The 14,516-nt window shown below is 46.1% G+C and overlaps 1 protein-coding gene across 1 annotated transcript; it reads right to left on the minus strand.

Moving 5' to 3' along the window:
* Window positions 1-2,719: 2,719 nt before the first annotated feature.
* Gcsh (glycine cleavage system protein H) lies at window positions 2,720-14,110 on the minus strand. Its single transcript, XM_038312895.1, has 5 exons — window positions 13,908-14,110; window positions 9,479-9,558; window positions 7,905-7,968; window positions 3,932-4,063; window positions 2,720-3,064 (listed from the first exon to the last, which is right to left on the minus strand). The coding sequence occupies exons 1-5, from the start codon at window positions 14,044-14,046 to the stop codon at window positions 2,967-2,969; spliced, it is 513 nt and encodes a 170-aa protein (XP_038168823.1). The 5' UTR covers window positions 14,047-14,110; the 3' UTR covers window positions 2,720-2,966.
* Window positions 14,111-14,516: the final 406 nt, after the last annotated feature.

Genomic DNA, 14,516 nt, shown 5'->3' on the forward strand with positions numbered 1-14,516 from the left:
ATAGGGTTTCTCAGAACCTAGAGCCCCTCTTGTCTCTCCACAGCCACATTCGGCATTTCTGGTGGGTCCCAGAATCTGAACCCGGGTCCTCCTGCTCTCACAGCCAGAGCGCTCTCCACCGAGCCGTCCCCCAGCCTGATTTTAAACTCCTTTTTACTACACATGAATTCTGACTCGCACATCACATGAGGTCAGGTAAGAATTTTCCACTTATCCTCTTTTCAAGCATAAGCTTTTGAAGCTTTTAAAACTTTGTGTGTTCAGATTAGAACAGTTAGGGTCCCAGCTACATTTGCTAAGGGACAAATGAAAGTCAGACCAGGAAAGGTGAGAATCCTGCCTGTGACCAGTCTGTGATCAATGCCTTAACCACATCAGCTTTCTTCTCCGTGAATTGGCGTATAGTAATAGATAGTTGGTTAGAAAGATCAACGAACACTTAACGTAATTACCACCTAGTTCCCAAGCAGTAAGGTTAATTAGCCTGGTTGCCAAGCACACCGCAGTCAGCCAGCCATGACACCGCAGTGTCTTCGGGCGAGGATACCAAGACAACCTCGAGTGCTTTGCTCCCCTGAGGAAACTGCTCCTTTGCCACTCACGCACCACCAGGTGTGTCTGACTCTCTCCCTCTGCTGGAGTCCAAGGAACACATCGGAACAGCCTATCTACTTCTCTGTGTTTGTTGGGTGGTGCTTAAGTTTGTATATGTCTTTGTGAGCTTGTCTGGGCCCAGGCTGACCATGGGATCTGTAGCCAAAAGATGACCTGGATCCCCTGATCCTCTTGCCTCCACCTCCCGAATGCTGGGATTGTAGGTTTGAGCCCCCAGTTTAGCTAGTGAGCATATAGCCACCTCCAGTGAGCATTTTTATAATTGACTATGTTAGAGAATGTGCCGTAGTAGCCGTCTGGAAATACCATTTGGCAGTAAGTACACTTGAGCTGTAAAGGACAGTTATTAAGGCCGTATCAGAAAGTTCCAGTGTCTGCTTATCCCTATTGGATGGAAACCTGGGCATGACTTAAATTTGGTCCCACTATGTGCATTGCTGACAATCCGCCACCCATCTTCCCTCCTCTGAGCTAGCGTGATGAGAAGTGAAGATGGTGACTTCATTCTCTTTTTTAATTATCACAAGGGAGTGAATGCCATCTCTCCTTACTGCAAATTATATAAACTTTTGGGGAAAAGAAGGGTTAGTGCACACTAGAACAATGGGTGGACCTCGGCCTGGGAAAACCCACCCTTCCTGGTCAGTCTGCCCTGGCAGGTGGGCACAAGTGAGTTCTTTGCAATCACAGCAGATCGCCAGTGCTGAGATCCTGGCCAGCACAGCTCTATGTGCGTCCCTCATTCCTTTCGTGGCTAAGGCGTACGTTTCTTTTTCATTTTAGATTTGTGTACTCTCTGCCGGGGTGTATGTATGCGCGCACCTTATGTGTGTCTGGTCAGACGGCAGCAGATCCCCTGGAACTGGAGTTAGGGACAGTTGTGAGCTACCATGTAGGTGCTGGGAACTGAACCCAGGTCCTCTGCAAGAACGACAACTGCTCTTAACCCGTGAACCCTCTATCCAGGCCCTGGCTGTAGCGCGAATTCTAATTGGCCTTAATAATAAAAACCCAGAGTCAGATATTAGTGTGTAAAAGCCAAAAGATCAGAGAGGCAGAGCAACCAGCCACTAGTTCTTACTTCTACAAAATTCTCCGACCAAAAAGGGCTGATGAGCTTCTGTCTCCTCCCGCATTATATTCTTCCCTCTACCCAGTCATATCACTCCTGTCCCCACCTCCCTAGTGCTGGGATTAAAGGTGTGAGATCCCAAGTGCTGGGATCAAAGGTGTGTGGTCTCCATGGTTAACTAGTGGCTAGCTGCGCACTCTGATCTCCAGACAAGCTTTACTTGTTAGAGCACAAACAAAATATCAGCATACCTGGCTTAATTTTTTTTAAATAATTTCCCATGACTAGGCAGGGTACAGCTATTGATTATAAGACACTACACACAGACACACACACACAATAACTCCCTATGAATTAGAATTAGCCCTTCTAAAACTCGCAGTCACTAAATGAAACATTAATATCCAAATAAAAACCAAGACGAACAAAGAGGATGACTGTTTTATTTGTTTCTCACTGCATTGCAAAGCCAGTACTTCATAGAAGAAAAACATGGCAGCCAGCGCAGCACATGGTAAAATTACAAGAGTGCTGTCCTGCACCTGACACTGTATGATACTTTCCTGTGCTCCCAGGCATTGCCAATGAGAAGACACATGAAGTTTTTTAACCAAAATCCAGTGGTGGATGTGGGCAAGTTACAATATTATGGGAGATTTATAACACTGTTATCGTGAATTACGGAATTCTCATAATCACTGAGTAGGATCTCACCAAGTAACTCTGGCTGGCCTAGAACTTGTTAATAGACCAGGCTGACCTCGAACTAACAAGAGATCTGCCTGCTGAGTGCCGGGATTAAAGGATAGGTTCATCACCAAACCCAGCTTCATAACCATTTTTTTTTAAGATTTATTTATTAATTATGTATACAATTTTCCCTGCAAGTATGCTGCAGGCCAGAAGAGGGCACCAGATCTCATTACTGATGGTTGTGAGCCACCATATGGTTGCTGGGAATTGAACTCAGGACCTCTGGAAGAACAGTCAGTGCTCTTAACCTCTGAGCCATCTCTCCAGCCCCATAACCATTTTTTTTTAAACCATAGATGATCTCAAAAATTCTAAACACCAGTGCTTAACCCCTCGTTTAAATACCTAGTATGGAGATTATTAAAAATATGTACATTGTGTTTATCTGCACCCATCAGGAAGTTGGGCTTTTTAAGTAGCACTGTAGAGATAGTTTCCTTCCATCAGTATTGCTAAAAGTTACTTCAAATCTTCTATCCTCCACTAATTTAAGACAAGCATACTGGATGGGAGTGGGGTGCCGTGTTCACTCCTCAATGGATTTCACGTACTTTTCATAGGCTTCTTCACTCATGAGATCATCCAGCTCTGAAGGGTCACTCAGTGCCATCTTGATCAGCCAACCTGTAACCAAAACAGAACCTCGTTTCAAATCGCCTTTTTCGAAAGATAAACTCATTCAAAACATAAATTTGAAAGTCCCTCAAAATAAACAGTGCTCTCAATTAAGTGATGCTGTTACTCTAATATATATCCATTATTTGTTCAATAAATTTTAGCCCTAAGGAATTAGTGGGCTGGGATGAGATGGCTCGGTTTTTAAGAGAACATACTGCTGTAGCAAAGGACCCAAGTTTGGTTCCTAATACCCACATCAGGTGGCTCACAACCATATATAACTCTAGCTCAGGGGAATCAATGCCCTTCTCTGGCCTCAGGGCACCCGCACTCAAATGTAAATATCCCTACACAGGATACATACATACATACATACATACACACACACACACACACACACATTTTAATTAAAATACTTTAAAATAAAATCTTGGGGCTGGGGAGATGATGGCTCAGCAATTATGAGCACCTGCACATACACACATATAAATCTATATTTTAAAAAAAGGAATACCAAACACTGTAACTATTGGGCTGTAGAAAGACCTAGAGCCAGGCATGATGGCACACATCTCTAATTCTAGCACTTGGGAAGTAGAAGTAAGAGAATCTCTGTGAGCTTGACACCAGCAAGGGCTACACAGAAAGACCCTGTTTCAAACCACCCAATCCTCACCCTCAAAAAAAGAGAAAGCCCTAGAAAGTATGACGGGCAAGGCAGCAGGTCAAAGAGAACCATGACCAAATCCTAATGTTGCCACTTATTGGCTGCATGACCCTGTGGGGTCCCTATTTATCTGCAACAGGGAGAAAACCGCAGCTGGCGTCTTTCACTGGGTTACTGTAGGGGAGAAACTCTGAGCAACAACGTACCATCTTCATAACAGGATTTGTTGACGAGCCCCGGGTTTTCTGCAAGAGCCTCGTTGACTTGGGTCACCTCTCCCGACAGAGGGGAGTAGAGTTCACTGGCGGCCTTCACACTCTCCAAAGCACCAAACTCATCTAAGGGGAAACAGTGAAAGTAAACAGTTAACACAGGGTGTGGTGGTGATGCCTGCAGTCACAGTACTGGGGACAGAGGCAGGAGAATCAGGAGTTCAAGATCACTCTCAGCTACACAGGAAGCTGGAGGCTAGCCTGAACTACAGAAAATCCTGTCTTGAAAATATAAACCTATCAAACCAAAAAAACCTTTAAAAAGAGTTCCCTTGAAATGGCTTAGTGAGTCAAAGTGCTTGCTGCTAAGCCTGAAGACCTGAGTTCAATCCTCAGTACCAAAGTACATGAAGAGAACCCCTGACAATCCCCCAAATAAATAATGTTATAAAACAGTTTAAAGACAAACTATGAAAAAGTGGCCACCTCCCATACAGCCATGGTAAAAAATTCTGAATTTCTTTCCTTTTGGTTTTTTGAAACAAGGTTTCTCTGTGTAGACCAGGCAGTCATAGAACTCAAAAATCTGCCTGCCTCTGCCCACTGAGTGCTCGGATCAAAGCCGTGTACCACCGTCCAGTTCTGAATTTCTTTATTTAAACCGTAGGTTCTGTTGGGTTTGTATGAGAAAGGCATAAATGGCCGCAGCAAAGCAAACACACATTCTGCACACAGTGAGTAGCAGACAGCAGTGTGTCTGAACACCAGTGTGCTGATGTTCAGTAAACATAATTCTTACAATTCACCAGCCAGACATGGTGTCACATAGCCTGATCTCTGAAGGAGCCTTAAACCTTGTGTACATAGGACATCCCAAGGGACTTGGTAGGGCTGAAAGAACTGTGCCCAGATTTTAACTATAGATCACCCCCCAGGGAGACTGTGTTTTAGAGTAAAGATTACCTAGTCAAATGGAAGCCAGGTGTCTTAGTTACTATTTTCTTCTTGTGAGACACCATGGCCAAGGCAACTTTAAAAAGGAAGCATTTAACTGGGGGCTTGCTTGCAGGTTAGTCCATTATAATCACGGCAGGGAGGGTGATAGCATGCAGGCTGGGATGGTGCGGGACCAGTAACTGAGAGCTCACATCTGATCCACAAGTTGGAGGCCACAAGAGGAGACTGAGCCTGGTATGTGCTTTGGAATCCTCAAACCCCATCCCCAATGACACACATCTTCCAAAAATTCCACACCTCCCAACCCTAGACAGTTCCATTAACTGGGGACCAAGCATTCATACATATGAGCTTATGGGGGCCATTTTCATTTTTTTTAGTAATTTATTTAAATTTATTTTATGTGCATTGGTGTGAAGGTGTCAGATCCCCTGCAACTGGAGTTACAGACAGTTGTGAGTTGTCATGTAGGTGCTGAGAATTGCACCCTGGTTCTCTGGAAGAGCAGCCAGTGCTCTTAACCACTGAGCCACCTCTCCAGCCCCATGGGGGCCATTTTCATTCACACCACCACACAAAGCTTGTACCTTAAGAACCTAGAAAAGAGCCAAACATGGTGGTACACACCTCTAATCCCAAAACAGGGAGGCAGAGGCAGATGGATCTCTGTGAGTTCAAGGTCAGGCTGGTCTCCTATTAGTTCCAGACCAGGCAGGACTATACAGTGAGACCTTGGCTTTGTTTAAATTGATTTTATTCAATTTGCACTACTTGATTATTTTTTTTGTGTATGGCTGTTTAGTCTACATTTGCATATGTATTCTGTGCATTTGTATGCCGATGCCCTCCAAGGCCAGAGGGAGGCATCAGCTGCCCTGGTGCTGGAGGCACACATTGTTGTGAGTCACCTTGTGGGAGCTGAGACTCAAACCTAGGCCCTTTGGGAGAACAGTCAAAGCTCTGAACCACTGACCCATCTCTTCAGCGCTGAGACCACATTTTATTTTTGTTCTGTAAAAAAAGGTACCTGCTGCCAAGTCTGATGACCTAAGTTCAATCCCTGAACCCACAGATAGCTGAAGAGAACTGACTGCCCCAAATCACCCTCTGACCTCCACACATACATCATGGCACACACAAGACACACAGAAAAATATATATCTATATCTATAAATAAAGAGAGACTCTTGCTGAGCGGTAGTGTCACACACCTTCAATCCCTGCACTTGGGAGGTAGAGATGGGGAGGGGGTCTCTCTGAGTTCAAGGCCAGGCAGGTCTACAGAGTGATTTCCCATTTCCATGAAAGCCAGGGCTATGCTGTGGGAACTCCTTCAGCCAATAGCCTTTAAGATACTGGCCCACTTTGGGTGTGGCCACATGTACTATATATGCAGATGTAAAAGCAGCCCCTTTTGGCTGCTGGATTCCCCCGCCCACGCAGAGGACTGTAGATCACTGCCTTTTCTGTGAGTCTACCCCTAAATAATAAATAAACCTTTATTATACTCCATTCTGAGCTAGTGTGGGACTGTTTTATTATAAGCAGCAACAGACTACAGAGAGAAACTCTGTCTCTGAAAAATCAAAGAGAGATCCTAAACTGAAGGAGTCTGGGCTACATACAAGGAACCAGGCAAGGAAAAATAGTATGCCCACTCTCTTATCAAGGTAAACGTAAAATCCTGCAACACTATCTAGCCCTGGCTAGCCTGGAAATGGATATGTAGATCCATTTGAATTTAGAAACCTACCTGCCTCTGCTTTCAGTACTAGAACTAAAGATATATACTACCATGCCTGGCATTAGCAAAATATTTTTGTTTTGTTGTTTTGAGATAGGGTCTCTGTATGTAGACCTGGCTGTCCGAGAACTCTCAATGTATACCAGGCTGGTCTAGAACTCATTGAGATCCACCTGCTTCTACTCTCTAGTACTGGGATTAAAGTCATATGCTACTACACCCAGGTCTCTTTTCTTTTCTAAGATTTTTATTTATTATGTATAGTGTTCCGCCTTCATGTATGCCTACAGGTCAGAAAAGGACACCGTATCTCATTATGGATGGTTGTGAGCCACCATGTGGTTTCTGGGAATTGAACTCAGGACCTCTGGAAGAGCAGTTAGTTCTCTTAACCTCTAAGCCATCTCTCATCATGGCTTGGTGAGATTTATTCTAGTAAAATCAGGTTGGCTAGACATAAAGAATAAATCTGTGTTTGAAGTTCAGGGGCTCCTGCGGCAGCAGTAAACATGGACCTTACTGCTTAAACGGAAGCTCTCTGGGGTAGACGGTTACACAGGACTGTTTTACCATCAGAAAGACTAACACCGACAAACAAACAAAAATAGGACGCTAGCAAGACAAGTGGGTAGAGGTGCTTGGTGCCAACCTGACAACCTGAATTTGATCCTCAGGTCCCACATAATGGAAGCAGAAAACCAACTCCCAGAGTTGTTGTGTTCTCTGACTTCCACATACATGTCATGGCATGTACATTTATTTGAACACCCATTCCTACCACTTCTATTATAACATTTGTACCAGCCAGTGCAATAAGGCAAGAAAAGGAAAATCCATAAAGACTAAAGATTGGCCTCGAGTCAAGTGTAGTGGCAACACCTGTAATCACCGGAGGTTCAGAGCAAGCTTGAGTCCACTCTGATTTACACAGTGAATTCCAAGCAAGACCTTATCTCAAATAAACAAACAAAATACATCTTTCAGCAAAGTATGCTGTGAAACATGAATAAAACATATGAAAGAAGAAAATAAAGTCTCCAAAGCAAACTTAATGGCCTAAACATAGCCAGCTATGGTGGCACATGCATATAATCTAACCACACAGGGAGTTTGAGGCCAGTCTGAATTATGGTGAAACCCTGCCTATTTAAAAAAAAAAAAAAAAAGCCTGAGCTGGGTACGGTGGCTTAGGAGGCAGGCAGGTAGCTCTCTATGAGTTTGAGGCCAGGCTGGTTTGTCACATTCCAAAATGAGAAGTAAACTCACCTTGTTTTTTCAATTTTGTCCCAACTTCAGGCAGACTACAGTAAACAACATCTCCCAAAGCTTCCTAAAATACAAAAGCAACATGAAAGTGTCTCAGAAGTTGACCCCACCAGAGAACAGAAAAGAGAAACACCCAAGTGCCTATATTTCTGCCTATATATTTCACACATGAAGGGCTACATGCTTTGCTTTTCTTTACTACACTGTGAACATGTCAAATGGGCAGGCGTGGTGGCATAAACCTAAAATCCAGCACTGGGGAGGACAAGTGTAGAAGGGTTGTAAGTTCAAAGCCAGCCTCAGTTACATAATGAGACTCCACTGCACAAAAAGACTAAAATCAGATGAGAGTCAGTACACTTGTCAGAGTCTAAGGAAGAAAGAACCAAGTTCAAGACCCACCTTGGCTCTAGAATTGGCTCAAGGCCAGCTAAGATGCCTTAGCCAGAACCTATCTCAAACTGCAAAGGAAGAAAAGGCCAGAGATGTAGCTCAGTAGCGGGGAACCTGCCTAGCACATGTGACCCAGGCTTCAACCCACAGAAGTGCATAAAGAGGAGTCGGCTCTTTCCCTACCATGTGTGCCCCAAGGACCAAACCCGGGCAGGCTTGGTGGCAAGCACCTTTACTTGCTGAGTCATCTCAGCAGCCCTGAAAATAATTTTTTAACTCGGGAGCTGCACTACAAGCAACAAGCCCTCTAGGCTGGAGTAACCCCAGGCACAAAGCGCATGCTCCAAACAAGACTCCCAGTTGTTCTGAGCGCCTTGTGCTTTCCACCTCTGCAGTTTTAGGCCGTGACCCAAACGGCCCTGCGGGAAAACAGTGGTCCTCACGACCTGCCTCCCGTCTGCATCAGGTGACTGACCCAACTTTCCTCACACCACCCGGATGGGCTGGATCACACCACCCGGATGGGCTGGATCACACTCATTTTGTCAGTTGTGTCGTACAGGTGATTCCCCTCGTAGATGAACAACCTGTAATGGGCCCCCTCATTAGACGCACAGGGATGCCAGTGAAGGTATCAGAAACCTGGAGGTCTTCCCAACAGTTATGGCCTACCTCGCTGCTCACATGCATCCAGTTGAAACCCCTGGCCATGCTACTGCTTGGCTTCTTTTCCTTTGAAAAGTATCTCAGCATGAGGATAGTGACATAGGATTATTAGTAAAGGCCAGCTGAATAAAAGGACTCTCTTTGTGTCCGCACTGTTTATCTGGGTTTCCCGTCTTTGGTCGTGTGGGTTCTCACATATCTACAAGGGCACTCCCCACCCCAGCCCTTGAACTTGCTCTTCTTAACTGTTCAACACAAAACATTTCTTAAATAATGTTCCCTACTTATAAGTGTTGACCAAGTACTGTTGTTTAGCCCAGGCTGGTCTCAAACTCACAATCTCCTGCCTTGGCCTGAGGATGAGGTAGCAGGTCTCTTCTAACACCTACTTTACTCCTGACTTCCCCCGAAGGGTCTCTAGCAGAGCCCCAAAGCACTGTACCATTTCGTAAGGCAGAGACAATCCAAATGACTTGAGAGCAGACTGTTAGGAACACTTCAAGACAATCCAATACCTGTGCAAAATTGCTGATTCCCACTGTTCCAATACCATTCTCTGTGGTTATCCACTCGTGTTTCTCTGTGAATTTACGCACTAAAACAGAAGACCAGCATTTCAGAAAAGCAGCGGCATCGCTTCTTCAGCAGCCCTTCAAACCCACTCCCGCCACAAGGCGAGGCTCTCCCAGGACGGGGACCGACTTTCTGACATCGCTCTGCAGTGGTCTAACACCCAGTAAAGGACAGCAATAGGCCAAGACGGCGTTCTTGACACACATTTTTGTGTAGCCACAGATGCACTGAGATGAATGTTGTAAAACCTGGCTTTTTTAAAAAAAAGATTTATTTATTATGGAAACAGTGTTTTGCTGCATGTATGCCTGCAAGCCAGAAAAGGGCACTAGATCTCATTATAGATGGTTGTGAGCTACCATGTGGTTACTGGGAATTGAACTCAGGGCCTTTGGAAGAGCAGTCAGTGCTCTTAACCTCTGAGCCATCTCTCCAGCCCGTAAAAACTGGCTTTTATGTATGCATGTGCACTACATGTGTGCAGAGTCCACAGAGGCCAGAAGAGGATGTCAGATCCCCAAAACTGAAGTTAAAGATGGTGGTGCTGGGATCCAAACCCAGGACCTCTAGAACAGCAGCTAGTGCTCTTAACCACAGAACCATCTCTCCAGCCCCGAGAGCACATCTTAAATGGAACACCTTGTACATCCCCGGCCTTATCTGTTTCGACATCAGCCTAAATCACTCAAAAGATTTCAGAGTGTACTTCCTGAGTTCATTCTATGACTATAAGTCTGTCTTGAAGAAAGAACTCTATTCTTCTGGAAAGAGGCTTGGGGTCTAGGGAGACAGCATAAAGTTGTGCATGCCGGGATGAACACAGCTGACTCACCTGAAATACCTGGGCTGAAGGGGGAAGATTACAAGTTCAAGGGCCATCTACAAAGTTTAGCTGGACACAGCAGCATGCGCCTGTAACTCAGCACTTAGGAGGTTGTAGCAGGGAGGAGCAAGAGTTCAAGACTATTAAGATGGCTCAGCAGTTAAGAGTGCTGGCTACACTTCCCAAGGAACCTGGTTCAATTCCCAGCATCCACAGGGTGGCCCATAACCATCCTTAACTCCAGTCCCAGGGCGATCTGACTCCCTCTTGTGGCCTCTGCAGGCCCTGCACGCACATCGTGCACAGATAAAAATGCAGGCAAAATACCCAGACATAAATAATAAAATAACATTAAGATGATATAAAAAAAATAGGAAACAGTCTTTGAAGGACTGAGAATGTAGCTCAGTAGACCACTTGTCTACCAGGTGGGGCTCTGGTTCATTCCACCAATGGGGGAGGGGGATTGATTTACATAGGGCACAGTGAACTGTAAAACACCTGTAACTGTAATACTGGGAATGCCAAGGCAGGAGATCAGTTGAGTCTGAGAGATTAAGGGAGCTTGGGCAACACAAGACCCTATCTCAAAAATTTAAAAAAAAAAAAAAAAAAAAAAAAAAACAAGATTTGAGGCTAAAGAAATGGCTCAGCAGTTAAAAGCATGTATTTCTTTTTTTTAATAATTCATTTTTATTTTATGTGGTGTTTTCCTGCATGTATGTCTGTGTGAGGATGTCAGAATCCCTTGAACTGGATCTACAGACAGTTGTAAGCTGCCACGTGGGTACTGGGAATTGAACCCAGGTCCTCTGGAAGAGCAGCTAGTGCTCTTAACAGCTGAGCCATCTCTCCAGCCCTGTATGTGTTGTTCTTGCAGAGAACCTGGGTTCAGTTTCCAGCCTTCACATGGTGGCTCACAACTTGCCTGTGACTTAACTAGTTTCAGTAAACCTGATGACTCTCTTCTGACCTCCACGGGTACCAAGCACGCAGACGTACATGCAGGTAAAACACCTATAACATAAGTCCTTTAAGATATAAAAACCAGCCAGACAGTCGGCACATGCTTTTAATCCTAGCACTTGGGAGGCAGAGGCGACTGGTCTACAGAATGAGTACCAGGACAGGCTCCAAAGCTACAGAGAAACCCTGCCTCCAAAAACAAAACAAAACAAAACAACCACAAAAACCAAACCGAACAAAAAACAAACAAAAAAGATATAAAAACCAAGATTTAACCTAAAAAAAGGCAATGTGATTCTTAAGATAGAGTCGGCTAAGGTACTGCAGTTTAGTTATAAAGACTGAAACAGACTTTCTGTGACAATTATAACTTGACCAAGTTCCTAAAATTCTTCAATTATTTAAGCCTGTCCCAGAGAAGATGATTATTGTTGTTTAAAGAAGAAAACTGGGGCCTGGAGCTCAGTGGAAGAGTGCTTGTCCAAGCCTTGGCTTCAATTCCCAACAATACTAAAAAAATGAAGGAAAGGGAATTTGGTCAAAGATGATGTGTAGTTAAGTGGCTCAGCTTTCACTTTCTATAGTCTACAGTTCACTGATTACATTACCAATCACGAGAGGCTCAAAACCAACAGTGTCTGACTACAAGGGTCACAGTTACACATGTGTCACCTGCTAACACTGAGTGTCGCTACTCTGGCCTCTCAACCTTGCAGCTGTAGGTTGAGCCTGCAGCATTCTGGGCTCAGCACAACTAGGCCCACTTGACTTCAATGTCCATCCCATCCTTTTAGACCAGGCGTGCTGCTTAGGCTAACCACAGGATGACTCCAATCCTCCATTAACCCTTGACCCTAGGGTCAAAAAAAAAGCAGATTAGGTAAATGATTACTTTCTTCCTAAGTCTTGAGAAACAGGGTGATGTGGCTTAGCTGGCCGGGTGCTTGCCTATTTTACTATTGCCTATATTAATGAGGTAGTGGTCCCTGGCGCTGCATAACTGGGTGTGGGGGTGCCTGCCACCAAGGTCAGGAGAATCTGAAGTTCAAGGTCATCCTCAGCTAAGTGAGATCAGGCCTCAGGGAGCAAAAACACCCCATCCCCCCCACGGTTTGAGGCCTCAGAAAAACAGCTGTAACTGAAGTCAGCCCTTCATTCCCCTCCTTTCAGTTCTCAAATACACAATCTATTTTATCTAATATGGCTCACAGTTTGTTATGTGTCCATATTAGTCACGTGATTCACACTAATATTTAATAACATTGCTCAGGGTTTATGTGTCAAGTGGCAGGTGACAGGGCCTTCATTCACTTCTTCCTCCAGGTAACTCTGACGTTGTTATTGCCTCCACTGTTCTAACACAGGGCCTTGGGCCCAAGACCACACAGCTGGAAGAGGAAGAACCAGAACTGAGTAATGTCTGTGTGCTTTCCCAAGAGCAGCAAAAATAAGTGTGCATAATTCTGCCAGCTAAAAGAGGGTAAAAATAAAAACCCACGTAGTTAAGCAGACCACGGGAATTGATATTTTGGGCAATTTTTAACTAAATACCTGGAACTCGCAAGTCGCTCAAGCTGGCCTCGGACTCACAGTGATCCTCCCTCTCCCTCAGGACTGCTGGCTGACATTGTTACAGGTGGGAGCCACTCACCAGGCCTGGTTTGCAATGGAGGTCTCATTTGCCCAGTGCGCTACCCCTGTACTCCAGCCAGCAACACACTGATGTGTCCCAAACAGGAGAGAAATTTTAGCAAGAAAGGAGCAAACTTTGCACTCGACACCGAGGAATAACGTGATCAACATTCTGAGTTCGCCCAGATTTCTGACCCAGGAGACTCGCTGAGAGCAGCTGTTCAGATTTGCGCTGCCTGAATAGGGACGGTACAAAGGGCAGTTAGGGGTCTCCGCTCTTTGCACAGAAAGAAAGAAAATTGTTTCCCAGCTAACTGCGAACGCGTCTAAAGGGCAGGTCTCCCAGTTATTTCCAGTCCGTCAAATGAGCCTCTTTTCAGCCCCAGTACACATCAATGACTCAATTACAGGCGTCTGTAGAACTTCTCTGAAGTCTAGAACACTTGTCCTCGTCTTTCTGTAGTTCACAACTGAATCTTCAACGCCATGCTTGGCTTTGCAGGGGGTGGTAAAAAGCTTTTTCGTTTCTGCACTTTTTGACTTTTCTTTCATTTATCTGTGCGTGCACTCAGTGCTAAATATTTTAGTAAGTGCTTTTGCTTAGCTTCACTTCGCAGTTCCCCGTTGTGGTTCACTTAGCTAAGCACTCCACATTTGGGGTCTCGGTGAACCTAGATTTAAGCCACTCCTGCACCAGTGTGGCTTACCTGCAGGTCCAGCGGGCCTTGCCTCCCAGCGCCACCTTTTAACCGCGGGTACAAAGTTTGCTCGAGTCCTCTCGCGCCTATTTTAGGAGGAAGAAGGGCCGCAGAACCAGGATTCCAAGAGCGAGAAGAAGGGCGGACAGGGCTGCAGTTCGCTCGGGCCGGGAGGCTTGGTTGTGGGGTTGCCTGACGTCTCCCGGCCGCTCGGCCGCGGGCGGGAGCGGTGACCACGTGCCCCTCACTTACCCGACTGCACAGCGGATCCAGTGCGCAGCGCGCGGACGGCGGCGGCGCTCGGCACCCAGGGCCGCGGCGGGCAGGAGGCCAGGGCGCTGCGCAGGCTGCAGGCCACGGCCCGCGCGCTCCTAGCCACTCGCAGCGACATGATCGGGGGTTCCTAGGGTAACCGCACTGCGCCTCCGCCACCGGGCGGGTGGTCACCGGGTGGGCCGGAGTAAGCCGAGCACCGAGAGCGGGGCGGGGCTCGGGCAAGACGCGCTCTGATTGGACAGCTCGAAGGTCCCACTTCGGATAGGACGTCGTGCCCGAGGGGTGTGTGCCCGTGGAGGAGCAGAGGCCCGGATGGGGCTGTGCGAGGGGCGCGGAACGGTTGGGCGGGGAGGAGGCGGGGCCTCGCCGAAGGGCGGAACCTCGCACCAAGAATGGGATCTTGCAAATGGAAGCAATAGGTCGGCGATCTGTGCATTCCTCTAAACTGCATCATCTCAGTGGCCATAAAAGACTCCGTCCGGCAAGGATGTCTTTGCTGGGCTAACGCAGTATCATACCATTAAGCTAAAAGGTCCAGAGAAAGCCAAGCACTTTAAAGCACACAGTCACGCCTGTCTGCACAAG

This window comes from Arvicola amphibius, chromosome 15 (assembly GCF_903992535.2).
Source record: "Arvicola amphibius chromosome 15, mArvAmp1.2, whole genome shotgun sequence".
Taxonomy (NCBI): Eukaryota; Metazoa; Chordata; class Mammalia; order Rodentia; family Cricetidae; genus Arvicola; species Arvicola amphibius.